Raw genomic sequence first — 13,217 nt, forward strand, 5'->3', positions numbered from 1 at the left:
TCCTTTGTCAAAAATCAGGTGTTCATAGGTTTGTGGATTAATATCCGGGTCTTCGATTCAATTCCATTGGTCAACGTCTCTGTTTTTATGCTAATACCAAGCTGTGTTCATTACTGTAGCTCTGTAATAGAGTTTGAAATCAGGAATTGTTAACACGAGTGCCTGCTAGTTGGTGTTTCTGTCCTGCCCAGTTTCCGCAGCCGGCAAGTCCCAAAGAAAATCACACAGAGGTCTCCATAAGATTATAAACTGATTGGCCCATTAGCTCAGGCTTCTTATTAGCTCTTGTAGCTTATATTAACCCATTATACTTACCTATGTTAGCCATATGACTCGGTACGTTTTCAACGGGGTAGGTCACATCCTGCTTCTTCTGTGGTCTGGGCAGAATTTTAGAAAGAGCTTCCTTCTTCCCAGAATATTCCTGTTCTCATCACCCCACCTCTACTTCCTGTCTGGTTGAACTGCCTATACTTCCTGCCTGGCCAATCTGCATTTATTTAAAACATGATTGACAGAATACAGACAATTCTCCCACACCAAGGGATGGTAATGCCTCCATAAGTTCCTTTATTGTATAGGATTGTTTTGCCTATCCTGTTTTTTTGTTTTTATTTTGTTTTTATTGTTCTCTCAAGGTCTGTGTAGAATTTTGATGGGATTTTGATAGGGAATTGCATTGAATCTATAGATTGCCTTTGGTAGAATTGACATTTTTACTATGTTGATCCTACCTATCCAAGAGCATGGGAGATCCTTCCATTTACTGGTATCCTCTTCAGTTTCTTTCTTCAATGCCTTAAAGTTTTTGTTAAATAGATCTTTCACTTTTTCTTTCACTTTTTTGGTTGGTGTTACCCCAAGATACATTATGTTATTTGTGGCTATCGTGAAAGGTGATGTTTCTCTGATTTCCCTCTCCACTTCTTTATCCTTTGTATATAGGAGGGCTACTGATTTTTTTGAGTTGATCTTGTATCCTGCCACATCACTGAAGTATTTCTCAGCTGTAGAAGTTCTTTGGTATAGTTTTTGGGGTCACTTATTTACACTATCATATCATCTGCGAATAATGAAAGTTTGACTTCTTTCTTTCCAATTGAAATCCCTTGATCTCCTTATGTTGTCTTATTGCTATTGCTAGAACTTCAAGTACTATATTGAAGAGATATTTTGAGAGTGGACACCTTGTCTTGTTCCTGATTTTAGTGGGATGGCTTTGAGTTTCTCTCGATTTAATTTGATGTTAGCTGTCGGCTTGCTGTGTATTGCTGTTATTATATTTAGATATGATCCTTGTATTCCTAATCTCTCCAAGACCTTTATCATAAAGGGGTGTTGAATTTTGTCAAATGCTTGTTTGGCATCTAATGAAATTATCATATGGTTTTTTTTTCTTTCAGTTTATTTACATAATTGACTACATTAATAGATTTTCATATGTTGAACCAGCCCTGCATCTCTGGGATGAAGCCTACTTGATCATAATGGGTGATTTTTTTTGATGTGTTTTTGGATTCGGTTTGCCAGAATTTTATTGAGAAATTTTGCATCGATGTTCATGAGTGAGATTGGTCTGTAATTCTCTTTCTTGGTTGAGTCTTTGTGTGGTTTGGTATCAGGGTTATTATACCTTTATAAAAAGAGTTTGGCAATGACTTCTGTGTCTATTATGTGAAACACATTAAGGAGTATAGGTATTAGCTCTTCTTGGAAGTTTTGGTAGATTTGTGCATTAAAATCATCTGGTCCTGGGCTTTTTTTTGGTTGGGAGGTTTTTGATGACAGCTTCTATTTCCTTGTGACTTAAATTTAAATTTAAGTCTATTTAAATTGTTCACATGGTCTTGATTTCATTTTGGTATATGGTACTTATCTAAAAAAAAGTCCATTTCTTTTACGTTTTCCAATTTTGTGGCATACAGGCTTTTTTTTTTTTAAATTTTTATTTTTTTATTTTTTTTTCTCATGGTTTATTTTTTTTTATATTTAAAAATTTCCATCTCCTTCCCTCCTCCTCCCCCCTCCCTCCCCTCCTCCTCTCCCATCCCTCCCCTCCTTCTCCCCCTTCCCTCCCCTCCCCTCCACCCATACCTCCCCTCCCTCCCTCGGCCATCAGGGTTCCCCACTCTATGCTAAGACCAAGGTCCTCCCAACTCCCCCCAGGTCCAGGAAGGTGATCGACCAAGCTGAGAAGGCTCCCACAGAGCCCATCCATGAAGAACAATCAGAGCCCAGAGCCATTGTCCTTTGCTTCTCAGTCAGCCCCCGCTGTTGGCCACACTCAGAGAGACGGGTTTGGTCGCATGATCCATCAGTCCCATTCCAACTGGAGTTGGTGATCTCCCATTAGTTCTGTCCCACCGTTTCGATGAGTGAACGCACCCCTCTCGTTCCTGACTTTCTCCCTCATGTTCTCGCTCCTTCTGCTCCTCATCGGGACCTTGGGAGCTCAGTCCAGTGCTCCAATGTGGGGCTCAGTCACCTTCCCCATCTGTCGCCAGCTGGAGGTTCCCTCACGGTCCTGACTTTCTTTCTCATGTTCTCTCTCCTTCTGCTCCTCATCAGGACCTTGGGAGCTCAGTCCGGTGCTCCAATGTGGGGCTCTGTCATTTTCTTCATCTATCGTCAGGTTTAGGTTCTTGCTCCGGGCAGTCAAATGAAGCGCATACAGGCTTTTGTAGTAAGACCTAATGATTCTCTGAATTTCCTCAGTGTCTGTAGTTATGTCCCCCTTTTCATTTCTGATCTTGTTAATTTGTTTGTTCTTTCTCTGCCGTTTGATTAGTTTGGATAGGGTTTTGTCAGTCGTGTTGATTTTCTCAAAGAACCAGCTCTTTGGTTCCATTGAGTCTTTGGATTGTTTTATGTGTTTCTATTTTGTTGATTTCAGCCCTCAGTTTGATTATTTCCAGTCTTCTACTCATCCTGGGTGAGTCTTTTTTTTTTTCCTAGAGCTTTCAGGTGTGATGTTAAGTCTCTAATCTATACTTTCTCTGTTTTCTTTATGTGGGCACTCAGTGCTATGAACTTTCCTCTTGGCACTGCTTTCATAGTGTTCCATAGGTTTGGGTATGTTGTGTATTTTCGTTGAATTCAAGGAAGTCTTTAATTTCTTTATTTCTTTCTTGACCTAGGGGTGGGTTCTGTAATTGACTGTTCAGTTTCCATGAGTTTGTAGGCTTTCTGGAGTTGGAATTGTTGTTAAATTCTAACTTTATTCCATGGTGATCCGATAAGACACAGGTGGTTACTACATTTTTTTTTTTTTGTATCTATGGATGCTTGCTTTGTTACTGAGTATGTGATCAATTTTCGAGAAGGTTCCATGAGATGCTGAGAAGAAGGTATTTTCTTTCCTGTTTGGGTGGAATGTTCTATAGGTGTTAAGTCCATTTGATTCATTACATCTGTTAGTTCTTTTATTCCTCTGTTAAGTTTCTGTCTGGTTGACCTGTCCATTGGTGAGAGAGGAGTGTTGAAATCTCCTACTATTAGTGTGTGGTTTGATGTATGCTTTGAGTTCTGGTAATGCTTTTTTTTTTTTTTTAACATATGTGGGTGCTTTTATATTAGGGGCATAGATATTCAGGGTTGAATACTTTATCCTGATGAATTGTTCCTGTTATAAGTATAAAGTGTCCTTCTCCTTCTCTTCTGATTGATTTTAGTTTGAAATCAATTTTGTTAGATATTAGTATAGCCACACCTGCTTGCTTTTTAGATCTGTTTGATAAGACAACCTTATCCCAACTTTTTACTCTGATGTAATGTCTGTCTTTGAGGCTGAGGTGTGTTTCTTGTAAACAGCAGAATGTTGGATCCTGTTTTCGTATCCATTCTCTCAACCTGTGCCTTTTAATAGGTGATTGGGATGGGGTAAATAAAGAAAGCCAGTAGCTTTTGCTGTGCTCCAAGGACCTTGCAGACAAAAGGGCAGTCTTGGGGGGTGGGCAGGGTGGTGTGGAACAAAGAAGCCCCAGCGGCAGGAGCACTCACCACTGGCTCCCCAGACCCTCAGCCCTGAAGCAGAGCTGGGGAATCCAAGGGCCCCAGAGATGGAAAGGAATGCTTGGAGGCAAGATGGGATGTGGAAAATAAAGAAAGCCAGTACCCGGGAAGATGCCCCACTGGATGGCCAGAAAAGTTTAGGGTATTGGAGGGGGCCTGGACTCTGTTCTGGGGATCGCCCGGCCAGGCAGCCACTCACTCACCACTCTGGATGGATCTCCTCAGTACAGGAGCAGTGCCTCTTCCCCTCATGAGTTATTACTGATCGAATATATTTATGACTCCTTTTCACCTCCACCCAGGTAAAGTTAACTCATGTTTCTTGGTAGATCTGTATTTAGTATTAGATGTTTTTCTGTTCAAATTGAGATGTGTAATTAGCGGTGATTAGTGTCTTCCATATAACCTAACATTTTGAATTCTGGGAGATTAGTAAAGATCCTTTTTTTAAAAGATTTTGCTCGAACTGTGACAGATGCTTCAGCTTTGTATGTTTTAGATACAACAGCTATTGGTTACTTTAGTATCCTTGAAAATCTGTCTTCCAGGGCTCATTTATGATTCCACTCAGCCCCTCCTTTAATAGAGTTGTGGCCTTTTTTGTATTCTGTGCTCTGAAACTTTACTGAGCTTGAGTTATTTTTTTAGATGTGGGATAATTTATAATGTGTCCGTTTAGTTCTAAACTCAATCTCACATAATATTCTCTATATATTCATTGGTCTTTGGACACTTGGAGTTTTCAGTGGACTTTCCTCCAGCATTTTTGTCTTCTTCCTTTTTAGTCTTTATTGTCTTTCATCTTATGTTTAGCTTTGCCTTTCTCCTTTCCAAAGGTGTATGGTTCTGCTTCTTTGCTGTGCTTTTAAGATGGCAGAAGTGAAGAAATAGTGTATGATGTGCCTCTGGGCGTTTCTTAGCCTCTTAGTATTTAGCTTTTTCTGAGCTTCATGCGTCACTAAAGTAAAGTATATATGCAGTATTCCTCTCCTGATAACTTATTGGTAAACCTGAAGGTAGATTCATTTTTAGCAGTAATGGTATTATAACCAGTTTTCCACTAATAAAAACTATTTTTTTTGGGGGGGGGTTGGGTGTGATGAGACACATCTGTAATTCTAACATTCAAGAGGCAGAGGCAGAATCAAAAATTTGAAGGTGACTTGTCCTACATAGCAAGATCCTGTCTCAAAAAGCCAGAGAAAGAAAAACAAACCAATCAGGGCTAAACGTAACAAAACTCAACACCACTACAGAAGAATGTTTGAGATGTCTTTTGCTGCATTTGTTTGTTTAAGGATGCTTGTTTATAATGCAGTGGTCAGAATTTCTTAAACTACATGTGTCTTTGTTATAAGAGTATGATTAAATGTGATTGCAAAGCGTATTGCTGTATCTAAAACCTGTTTGTTTTATATCAGATTATAATTTTTAATAGATTATTTTGTGGGCGTTTGTCTAGTGTCAGAAAATTGCATATCTCATGAATGTTGATGGAACATTCATCATGAATGTTAATGTGTCCCACCACCCGGCTAGCTTCCCAAAATAATGACACGGAAACTGTGTTCTTTTAAACACTGCCTGGCCTGTTTGTTTCAGCCTCTAATTATCTAATTCTCATAGCTTGCTTTAACCCATATTTAGTAATCTGTGTAGCACCACGAGGTGGTCGCTTACCAGGAGAGATCCTAACCTGCGTCCATCTCGGAGAGGAGAGGCATGATGACTCACTATGGCGATTGCCTGAAGTGTCTGCCCAACTCTGCTTCCTTTCTCCCACAATTCTGTTCTGTCTACTCTGCCTACCTAATTTTCTGTCCTCTTAAAGGGCCAAGGCAGTTTTTTAATTAATCAATGAAAATAACATAGAGACACTCCTTCATCACATGAACGTGCTTTCAAGTTTCATCTATTACTTACTGACTTTTACTAATCTGTATTTGGTGTGAAACAATGAATTGCACTGTTGAATATTTCCATGTGTCTTTCTGGTTTTAGGTTTTGGAAAATACCCTTAAAGTGAATCCAGTATTAGGCCCACAAATGTTTCAACCAATTCTGCCCTATGTTTTCAGAGGTGTTATTGAAGGCGAGGTAAGATTCCTTTAAGCTTCTGGGGATAACATTGTACTCCAGGTTGTAGCTTTAATTATTCTATTTTTGCATAGGAAAAACTATCTTTCTCATTGACAGTTGTGAAAGAAAAGGTTTATCACTGGATCATATTTAGTTTGTTAAAATTTGAGGATAGTTACAAAATTTGCCATTTGTTTTCTTATATAAAAAGTATAGGTTTTTTGTGTCTGTTTTAGTGTAGGATGAGTATGCATGTGTGCGTGTGTGCATATGTGGCTTGTGAACGAGCTCTCATCTTTATGCTTGTAAGCAGACAATTTACCCAGTGAATCATCTGTCCAGTCCCTAATTTCAGTGCTTAAAAAAAATCTGTGTAACAATAAGCAGATTTATGAATACATATTCATAAATAAATTGTACATTATAAATATATAACACACATATAGTCTATAATTATTTAGAAATTTTTTTAAGAAGTCAAGAAATATTGATAGTTGATGCTGCATAGAGCAGCACAAAGGAGAATGTCAGTTTATATTCCTGAAGGAGAATGTTATTTTTTTTATCCTGTTTGTACTATATTATTGATTTTTTTCAGCTATACCTGTTTCTTAACACGATTTTATATGCCTGGTATTTTAATTGTGCAGAGGTATCCAGTAGTGATGTCCGTCTATCTTGGTGTTATGGGTCGAGTGTTACTACAAAATGCCAGTTTCTTTTCTTCACTTCTAAATGAGATGGGCCGTGAATTTAATCAGGAGGTAAGAATCTGCATGCTTAAATTTTTTTAAAAAAAATTTATATAAGACTCTGCATGCTTAATTTTTTTATTTAAAAGTTTTTGTTTTCATTTTACCTACTAACCACAGTTCCCTCTGCCTCCCCACTTCCTCCTTCCACTCACCTTTTTCCCCCCAGCCAAGCCCCATCCACCTCTCAGAAATGCTAAGGTCTTTCCTGGGGAATCAACAAAGTCTGGCATATCAAATTGGGACAGAACCAAGCCCCTCCCTATGTATCCAGGCTGAGCAAGGTAGCCTTCCATAAGGAATGGACTCTAAAAGCCAGTTCGTGCACTAGGGATAAATCCTGGTCCCACTGCTAGTGGACCCACAGATTGCCTAAGCGGCAGAACTGTCACCCATATTCAGAAGGCCTAGTTAGTCCTAGTTAGGTTTCCCAGCTGTCATTCCAGAGTCAGTGAGCTTCCCCTAGCTCCGATCAACTGTCTCTGTGTGTTTCCCCATCATGATCTTGACCCCTTTGCTCATATAATCCCTCCTCCTTCTCTTGGACTGGACTCTGGGAAATTGGCCCAGTGCTTAGCTGTGCATCTCTGCATCTGCTACCATCAGGTACTGTATGAAGGTTCTGTGATGACTATTAGGGTGATCACCAATCTAATTACAGGAAATGGCCAGTTCAGGCACTCTCACCACTATTGCTAGGAGTTTTAGCTGGGGTCATCCCCCTCTAGGAGTTTCCTAGCACCAGATTTCTCCCTAACCCCATAATGCTCCCTCTATCAAGATATCTCTTTCATTGCTCTCCCTCTCTATCCCTCCCCCAATTCAGCCATCCTGTTCTTTCATGTTCTTCTGTTCCCTCCTCTTCACACCCCCCCCCCCCTTCCGTACACTTCAGTTTACTCTGGAGAGCCTAACTATTTCTCCTTCCCAGGGGCATCCATGCATGTCTCTCTTAGGGTTCCCCTTGTTACCTAGTTTCTCAGGGGTATGAATTGTATCCTGGCTATCATTTTCTTTACATATAATATCTACTTATGAGTGAGTAGATACCATGTTTATCTTTCTGGGTTTGGGTTACTTCACTCAGGATGGATTTTTCTTGTTCCACCCACTTGCCTGCAAATTCAAGATGTCATTATTTTTTTTTACTACTCAATATTACTCCATTGTGTAAATTCACCACATTTTCTTTATCCATTCTTCAGCTGAGGGGCTTCTTGATGTTTCCGGGTTCTGGTTATTACAAATAATGCTGCTGTGAACATAGTTGAGCAAATGCCCTTATGGTATGTGCATCCTTTGGTTAAATGCCCTAGATTGATATTTATGGGTCTTGAGGTAGGTTGATTCCCAATTTTCTGAGAAACTGCCATTCCAAAATGGCTGTACAAGTTTCCGCACCGACTAGCAGTGAAGGAGTGTTCCTCTTACTCCACATCCAGCATAAGCTCTCGTCAGTGTTTTTGATCTTCGTCATTCTAAGTGTTAAGATGGTGTCTCATAGCTGTTTTGATTTGCATTTCCCTGATCACTAAGGATGTTGAGTAATTCCTTAAGTGTCTTTCGGCCATTTGAGATTCTCGGTTGAGAATTCTCTGCTTAGATCTGTACTCTGTTTTTAAATAGATTTATTTGATATTTGATGTCTAGTTTCTTGAGTTCTTTGTATAATTTGGATCTGGTTAAATTCAAATATATTTCAGTAAGTTATTAAGTGACTTAAGTGCAATTAAGCTATAGGTAATGGAGCTTTTTTAAGCTTTAAAACATTAAACATTGAAAGTATAAATCTTACGCTTTTATACTAAAATAACCTACCTTTTCTTTGCTTATGAAAGCGCCATGTAAGAACTGTCCCATTAAGTGATTTTGAATATTGTGGAAACAACTTACCATTCTTTATCTGTAACTTCCTCCAGTCTCATTTTTCCTTTTCTTGTTTCCCAGGTTTACACTTTTCTTTTTTAAACTTGAGTTTTTAAAAATACTTTTTATTATTTTTAATTTTGTGTGTGTATGTGTCTACGTGTGGGTATGGCACTTAAGTGCAGGTCACCATAGAGGTCTGAGAGTCAAATCTCCATAGAGCTTAAGTGACAGGTACTTGTGAGTCACCTGATGTGGGTGCTGGAATCAAATCTAGCTTAAAAAGTATATTTTCTGAAATCTTCTCCCATGTTTAAGCTTTTGATTTTGCCCATGTATTCAGTACTTTTGGAGCAGTGTGTTTATCCTCAAGACAAGTGAAGTACCAAAAGCAAATACTTCCTATAATTTTGTGCCTTCTGCCCCTTGATTGTTCATCCTAATTCTGGGCCTGCTTATTATCAAGACTCTGAGCCTGTGTGCCAGGTGCAATCTTTATTTTTTATAAAGGCCATAAAGTAAGAATAGGTTGTATGTTTTTTCAATTTAAAAAATAAAAACAATTGTAATATATACGGACATGAAAATTAAGGCATTTTTGTATGAAGACAAATGCTGTCACTTGTTTGCATATTGTTATGGGTGACGTGGGGAACAGAGTAATTGTGACTGGGGCTGTAGTGCCCCCAGACAGCTGCTGACTCCTCATATCCAAATTGCTTATTGAGCAAGCTCCCTGCTGTGCAGTTTACTATTAAAAGTTGGTGTTTATTAAATATTTTATAATAAATGGAATGTGTTTTAAATAAAATTACATTGAAATATTTGGTTTTGCTGATTCAATTTTTATTAAATTGGGTCTATCAAGGTAGCCTCCATTTTTATCAGTTACTTTATCTTTTTATTATTTGTTTTTTGAAATAACGTCTTGCTCTGTGGACGACTAACTCATTTGTAGGCTAGGCTATCCTAGTCTCAACTCTCAAGTGCAAGATTATGGGTGTGAGCCACTACACTTGGCCTATTAATTTCACTTTAAAACTAAGACTCCATAGTTACATTTACAATAGTGTGACTTGCTTTTTAAATTTTGCTTACCATATATTCCTGTAAACATCTTTACAGCATGTGGACCATTTGTTTCCAAATTAGATATGAAGACATGACAGTATAAACCAGACTGTCTTGATCCAGTGTCATAGTAATAGTTTTACAGTGCCTCTAGACCCAAAAGCATTCCAGCTGTTCTAGTTAGGAAGTAATTAGGTTTAAACAGCATTATATGAATCCATGTCCTAATACTTAGTAACTATTAAAATTAATATAAAAGGCCTAGAGAGATGGCCCAGTGGTTAAGAGTGCATACTGTTCTTGCTGAGGACCCGAGTTAACTTTCCATCACCCACACTAGTGGCTCACAGCTGTCTGTAACTCTGACTCTGGGGAATCCAGGACCTTTTCCTGGCTTCCCCCAGTACCTGCATACATGTACACAGACTTCCACACAAACAAATGCATGCATACATAAGTTAAAAAACTTTTAAAAATACATAGAAATCCAATGTCGTTTTTAATTCCACTTTTAAGTGTTAAAATTACTGACAAATGAAAGTAAAGTTTGCCTGTTGGACAAGTCTCAAATTTTTAAATGATAATAATTTATGAGATATATGCAGCTTAATTTCCTGTCACCTGACTCTGGGTCATACTTTAGGCATGGGCATTAAGAAGAGGATTGCAATGCCAGAACTAGGAAGTGAGCTGAGCTGAGTTCTTGAAGCACCTTGTGAAATGTTGCTGTTTCAATAATTTTAAATATTCCTTAAGTTCACTGTACCATCTCAGGTGCAAACATAATATAGGGAACTCAGATGTAAAAGGATTGTAAAGTATTAACTGCTTGCCTGCTAGAAAGTGTGACTGTTAACTGGGAGAAATGCAGCAATGTTAAAGTAGAAAAGAATGGAGTGTAAGGTTGATTTCATGTGACCGGGTGTTTAAGGTAGAGGTTGGCATTAAATATTTATTTCTCTAACGGTGATAGAACTATAAAAGTATTTATAAATAAATGCGATAAAATAGATCATTTAATGTACAAGATCAGTTTTCTTGATCTTCACTGGAGAGAGAGGGTGTCTATCAATGGGCAGCTCACTGTGATGTTAACTCTACAAGATTCTTTCTCAGCAGTGTCTACCCTTGTGCGGGGACACGCCAGCAGCACCTTTGCCTGGCTTAGTCAGCACCCTGACCCAGTCATCCCTGCCATTCTGAACTTAGTGTACCTTTAGGGCTTTTCTAGCTGTTACGGGGAATCATTTACTTCTTTTTCTTTGCAATTCAGCCTGTTGGGATTGTAGCTGGTCTGGTTCTTTGAGAGGAGGTATAGCAAATCAGACTGGCAAATTACAGGACACCGAGCAGTAATCATTCAACTGAAAAAAAAATCAACTATCATTTAAATACAAACATGTGTCCTTTTTCCAGAGTGCCAGGAAAAATGGTCTTGATTGATTTATTAAATGATGTTACTCAAATCACTCATTGGCTACATAGAGGTTTTTTTTTTCCTTGTTACTTTTTTTTCTTTTTACATAGAGGTTTTTAATACATTTATTTGTCTCTCGTGATCAGCTGGAGTCAAGTTTTGGTTTTTCTTATTCTCCAGACCAAAGCTTGTTTCACATTCCATTAGTTTTTTGTTTGTGTAATTGAATTTTAACCATGTCTTAGGTTTTAGATGTTAGCAGCACTTACTCATGTGTAAGAAAAATTTCAAATATTGAGATGTTTTCTTTCTTCCAGATGGACCAGCTTTTAGGAAATGTGATTGAAATGTGGGTTGATCGATTGGACAACATCACCCAGCCTGAAAGGAAGAAGCTTTCAGCCTTGGCTTTGCTCTCGCTTCTGCCTTCTGATAACAGGTAAAGAATGGCAGGACCGTTCTCCTTTCCCTTTCTTTGTTCGTACACACACACACACACACACACACACACACACACGCACGCACGCACGCGCGCGCGCGCGCGCACACACACACACACACGGATATATATGCACATATACTTTGTATATTTATGTTTATGATCATTTTGCCTGCATATGTGTCTGTGCATCATGTGTGTGATACTCTTGGAGGCCAGAAGAGGGTGTGGGTTCTAGGAATCCAGGTCCTCTGGAAGAGCAGCCTGTGCTGTTGCTGGTTTCTTTTAAAGCATAGTTTGGTGTGGTGTGTTATACCTATAATCCCAGCACTCTGGAGGCTAAGGCAGCCAGGCCTGTAGCAAGAATACCATAAAGGAAAAAAAGGTAAATAATTATTCAGATGTCTTTGAGTGTTCAAGATGCATGCTTCCTGAGCCCAAAGTTGAGTGTTACGCACAGATGGCGAGTTCTCAGGGTTTGTTTGTTTGTTTGTGTTTTGTTTTTTTTTTTTTGGCTATCTTCACTGTTGCAGCAACTCTACAAGGAAACTCCCACTCCCATTTTTAGTTTGAATTTTTAAAGACATTAAAGTAGTTCTGTAGACTTGATAATATATGAGAAAGATGATTTTAACATCCTATCTTTATAGTTTAGGGAATTTCTAAAGGATCATTACCTAATAATAAATTAATGGCATGAGTCCACTGTTTTGTTTTTGGTTTTTTGCAGTTGTTCAGTACAACTTCCTGTGTTCTTTCTGTTTCTTAGCTAAAATAATTTTAAAATTCTGGATGTTCAGTTTGAATTTCTCTGCCTTTTTAAAAGTCTTTATTATTTACACATAGAGAATAATATTACCCTCAGCTGATTTTTTTTTAATGAAAATAATATCTGGGCTTATTTACATATACCTTTTAATGTTTTCAAAATAAATTTCTTTAAAAGGCATAGGATAAACTAAAACTATAACTTGTAGAAATAAATGATAGACATCTTTTGGTGTTTACTTTCTAAATTGGTGATTCATTTTCTAACTTCAGAAACATTTTTTTAAAAAGATTTATTTATTTATTACAGATAGTGTTCTGCTTGTATGTATACTTGCAGGCCAGAAGAGGGCACCAGATCTCATTACAGATGGTTGTGAGCCACCATGTGGTTGCTGGGAAATGAACTCAGGACCTCTGGAAGAGCAGTCAGTGCTCTTAACCTCTGAGCCATCTCTCTAGCTCCTTCAGAAACATTTAATACATATGTTTTTAAGAGCTTCACACAGATGTGTTCTTTGAGATGATGAAATGCTTTAAAAATTTGAATTTCAGGGCTGGAGAGATGACTCAGGTTAAGAGTACTGGTTGCTCTTCCAGAGGTCCTGAGTTAAATTCCCAGCAACCACATGGTGGCTCATAGCCATTCATAATGAGACCTGGTGCCCTCTTCTGGCTTGCAAACATACATGCAGGCAGAACACTGTATACATAATAAATAAATCTTAAAAAAAGAATTTGAATTTCAACCGTGCAATGGTGGTGCAAGCCCTTAATCACAGCACTCAGGAGGCAGAGGCAGGCGGATCTCTGT

General features: G+C 38.4%; 1 protein-coding gene across 5 annotated transcripts in view; it reads left to right on the forward strand.

Annotated features, from left to right (window-relative positions):
* Positions 1-13,217, forward strand: part of Ipo11 (importin 11) — a 172,376-nt gene that overhangs the window by 100,502 nt on the left and 58,657 nt on the right. For all 5 annotated transcript variants that reach the window (XM_038323961.1, XM_038323963.1, XM_038323962.1 and 2 more), the window contains 3 exons: positions 6,013-6,108; positions 6,741-6,854; positions 11,514-11,635. In XM_038323961.1, coding sequence (XP_038179889.1) covers positions 6,013-6,108; positions 6,741-6,854; positions 11,514-11,635 — 332 coding nt within the window. The remainder of the gene's footprint in view (positions 1-6,012; positions 6,109-6,740; positions 6,855-11,513; positions 11,636-13,217) is intronic.

This window comes from Arvicola amphibius, chromosome 3 (assembly GCF_903992535.2).
Source record: "Arvicola amphibius chromosome 3, mArvAmp1.2, whole genome shotgun sequence".
NCBI classification, from domain to species: Eukaryota; Metazoa; Chordata; class Mammalia; order Rodentia; family Cricetidae; genus Arvicola; species Arvicola amphibius.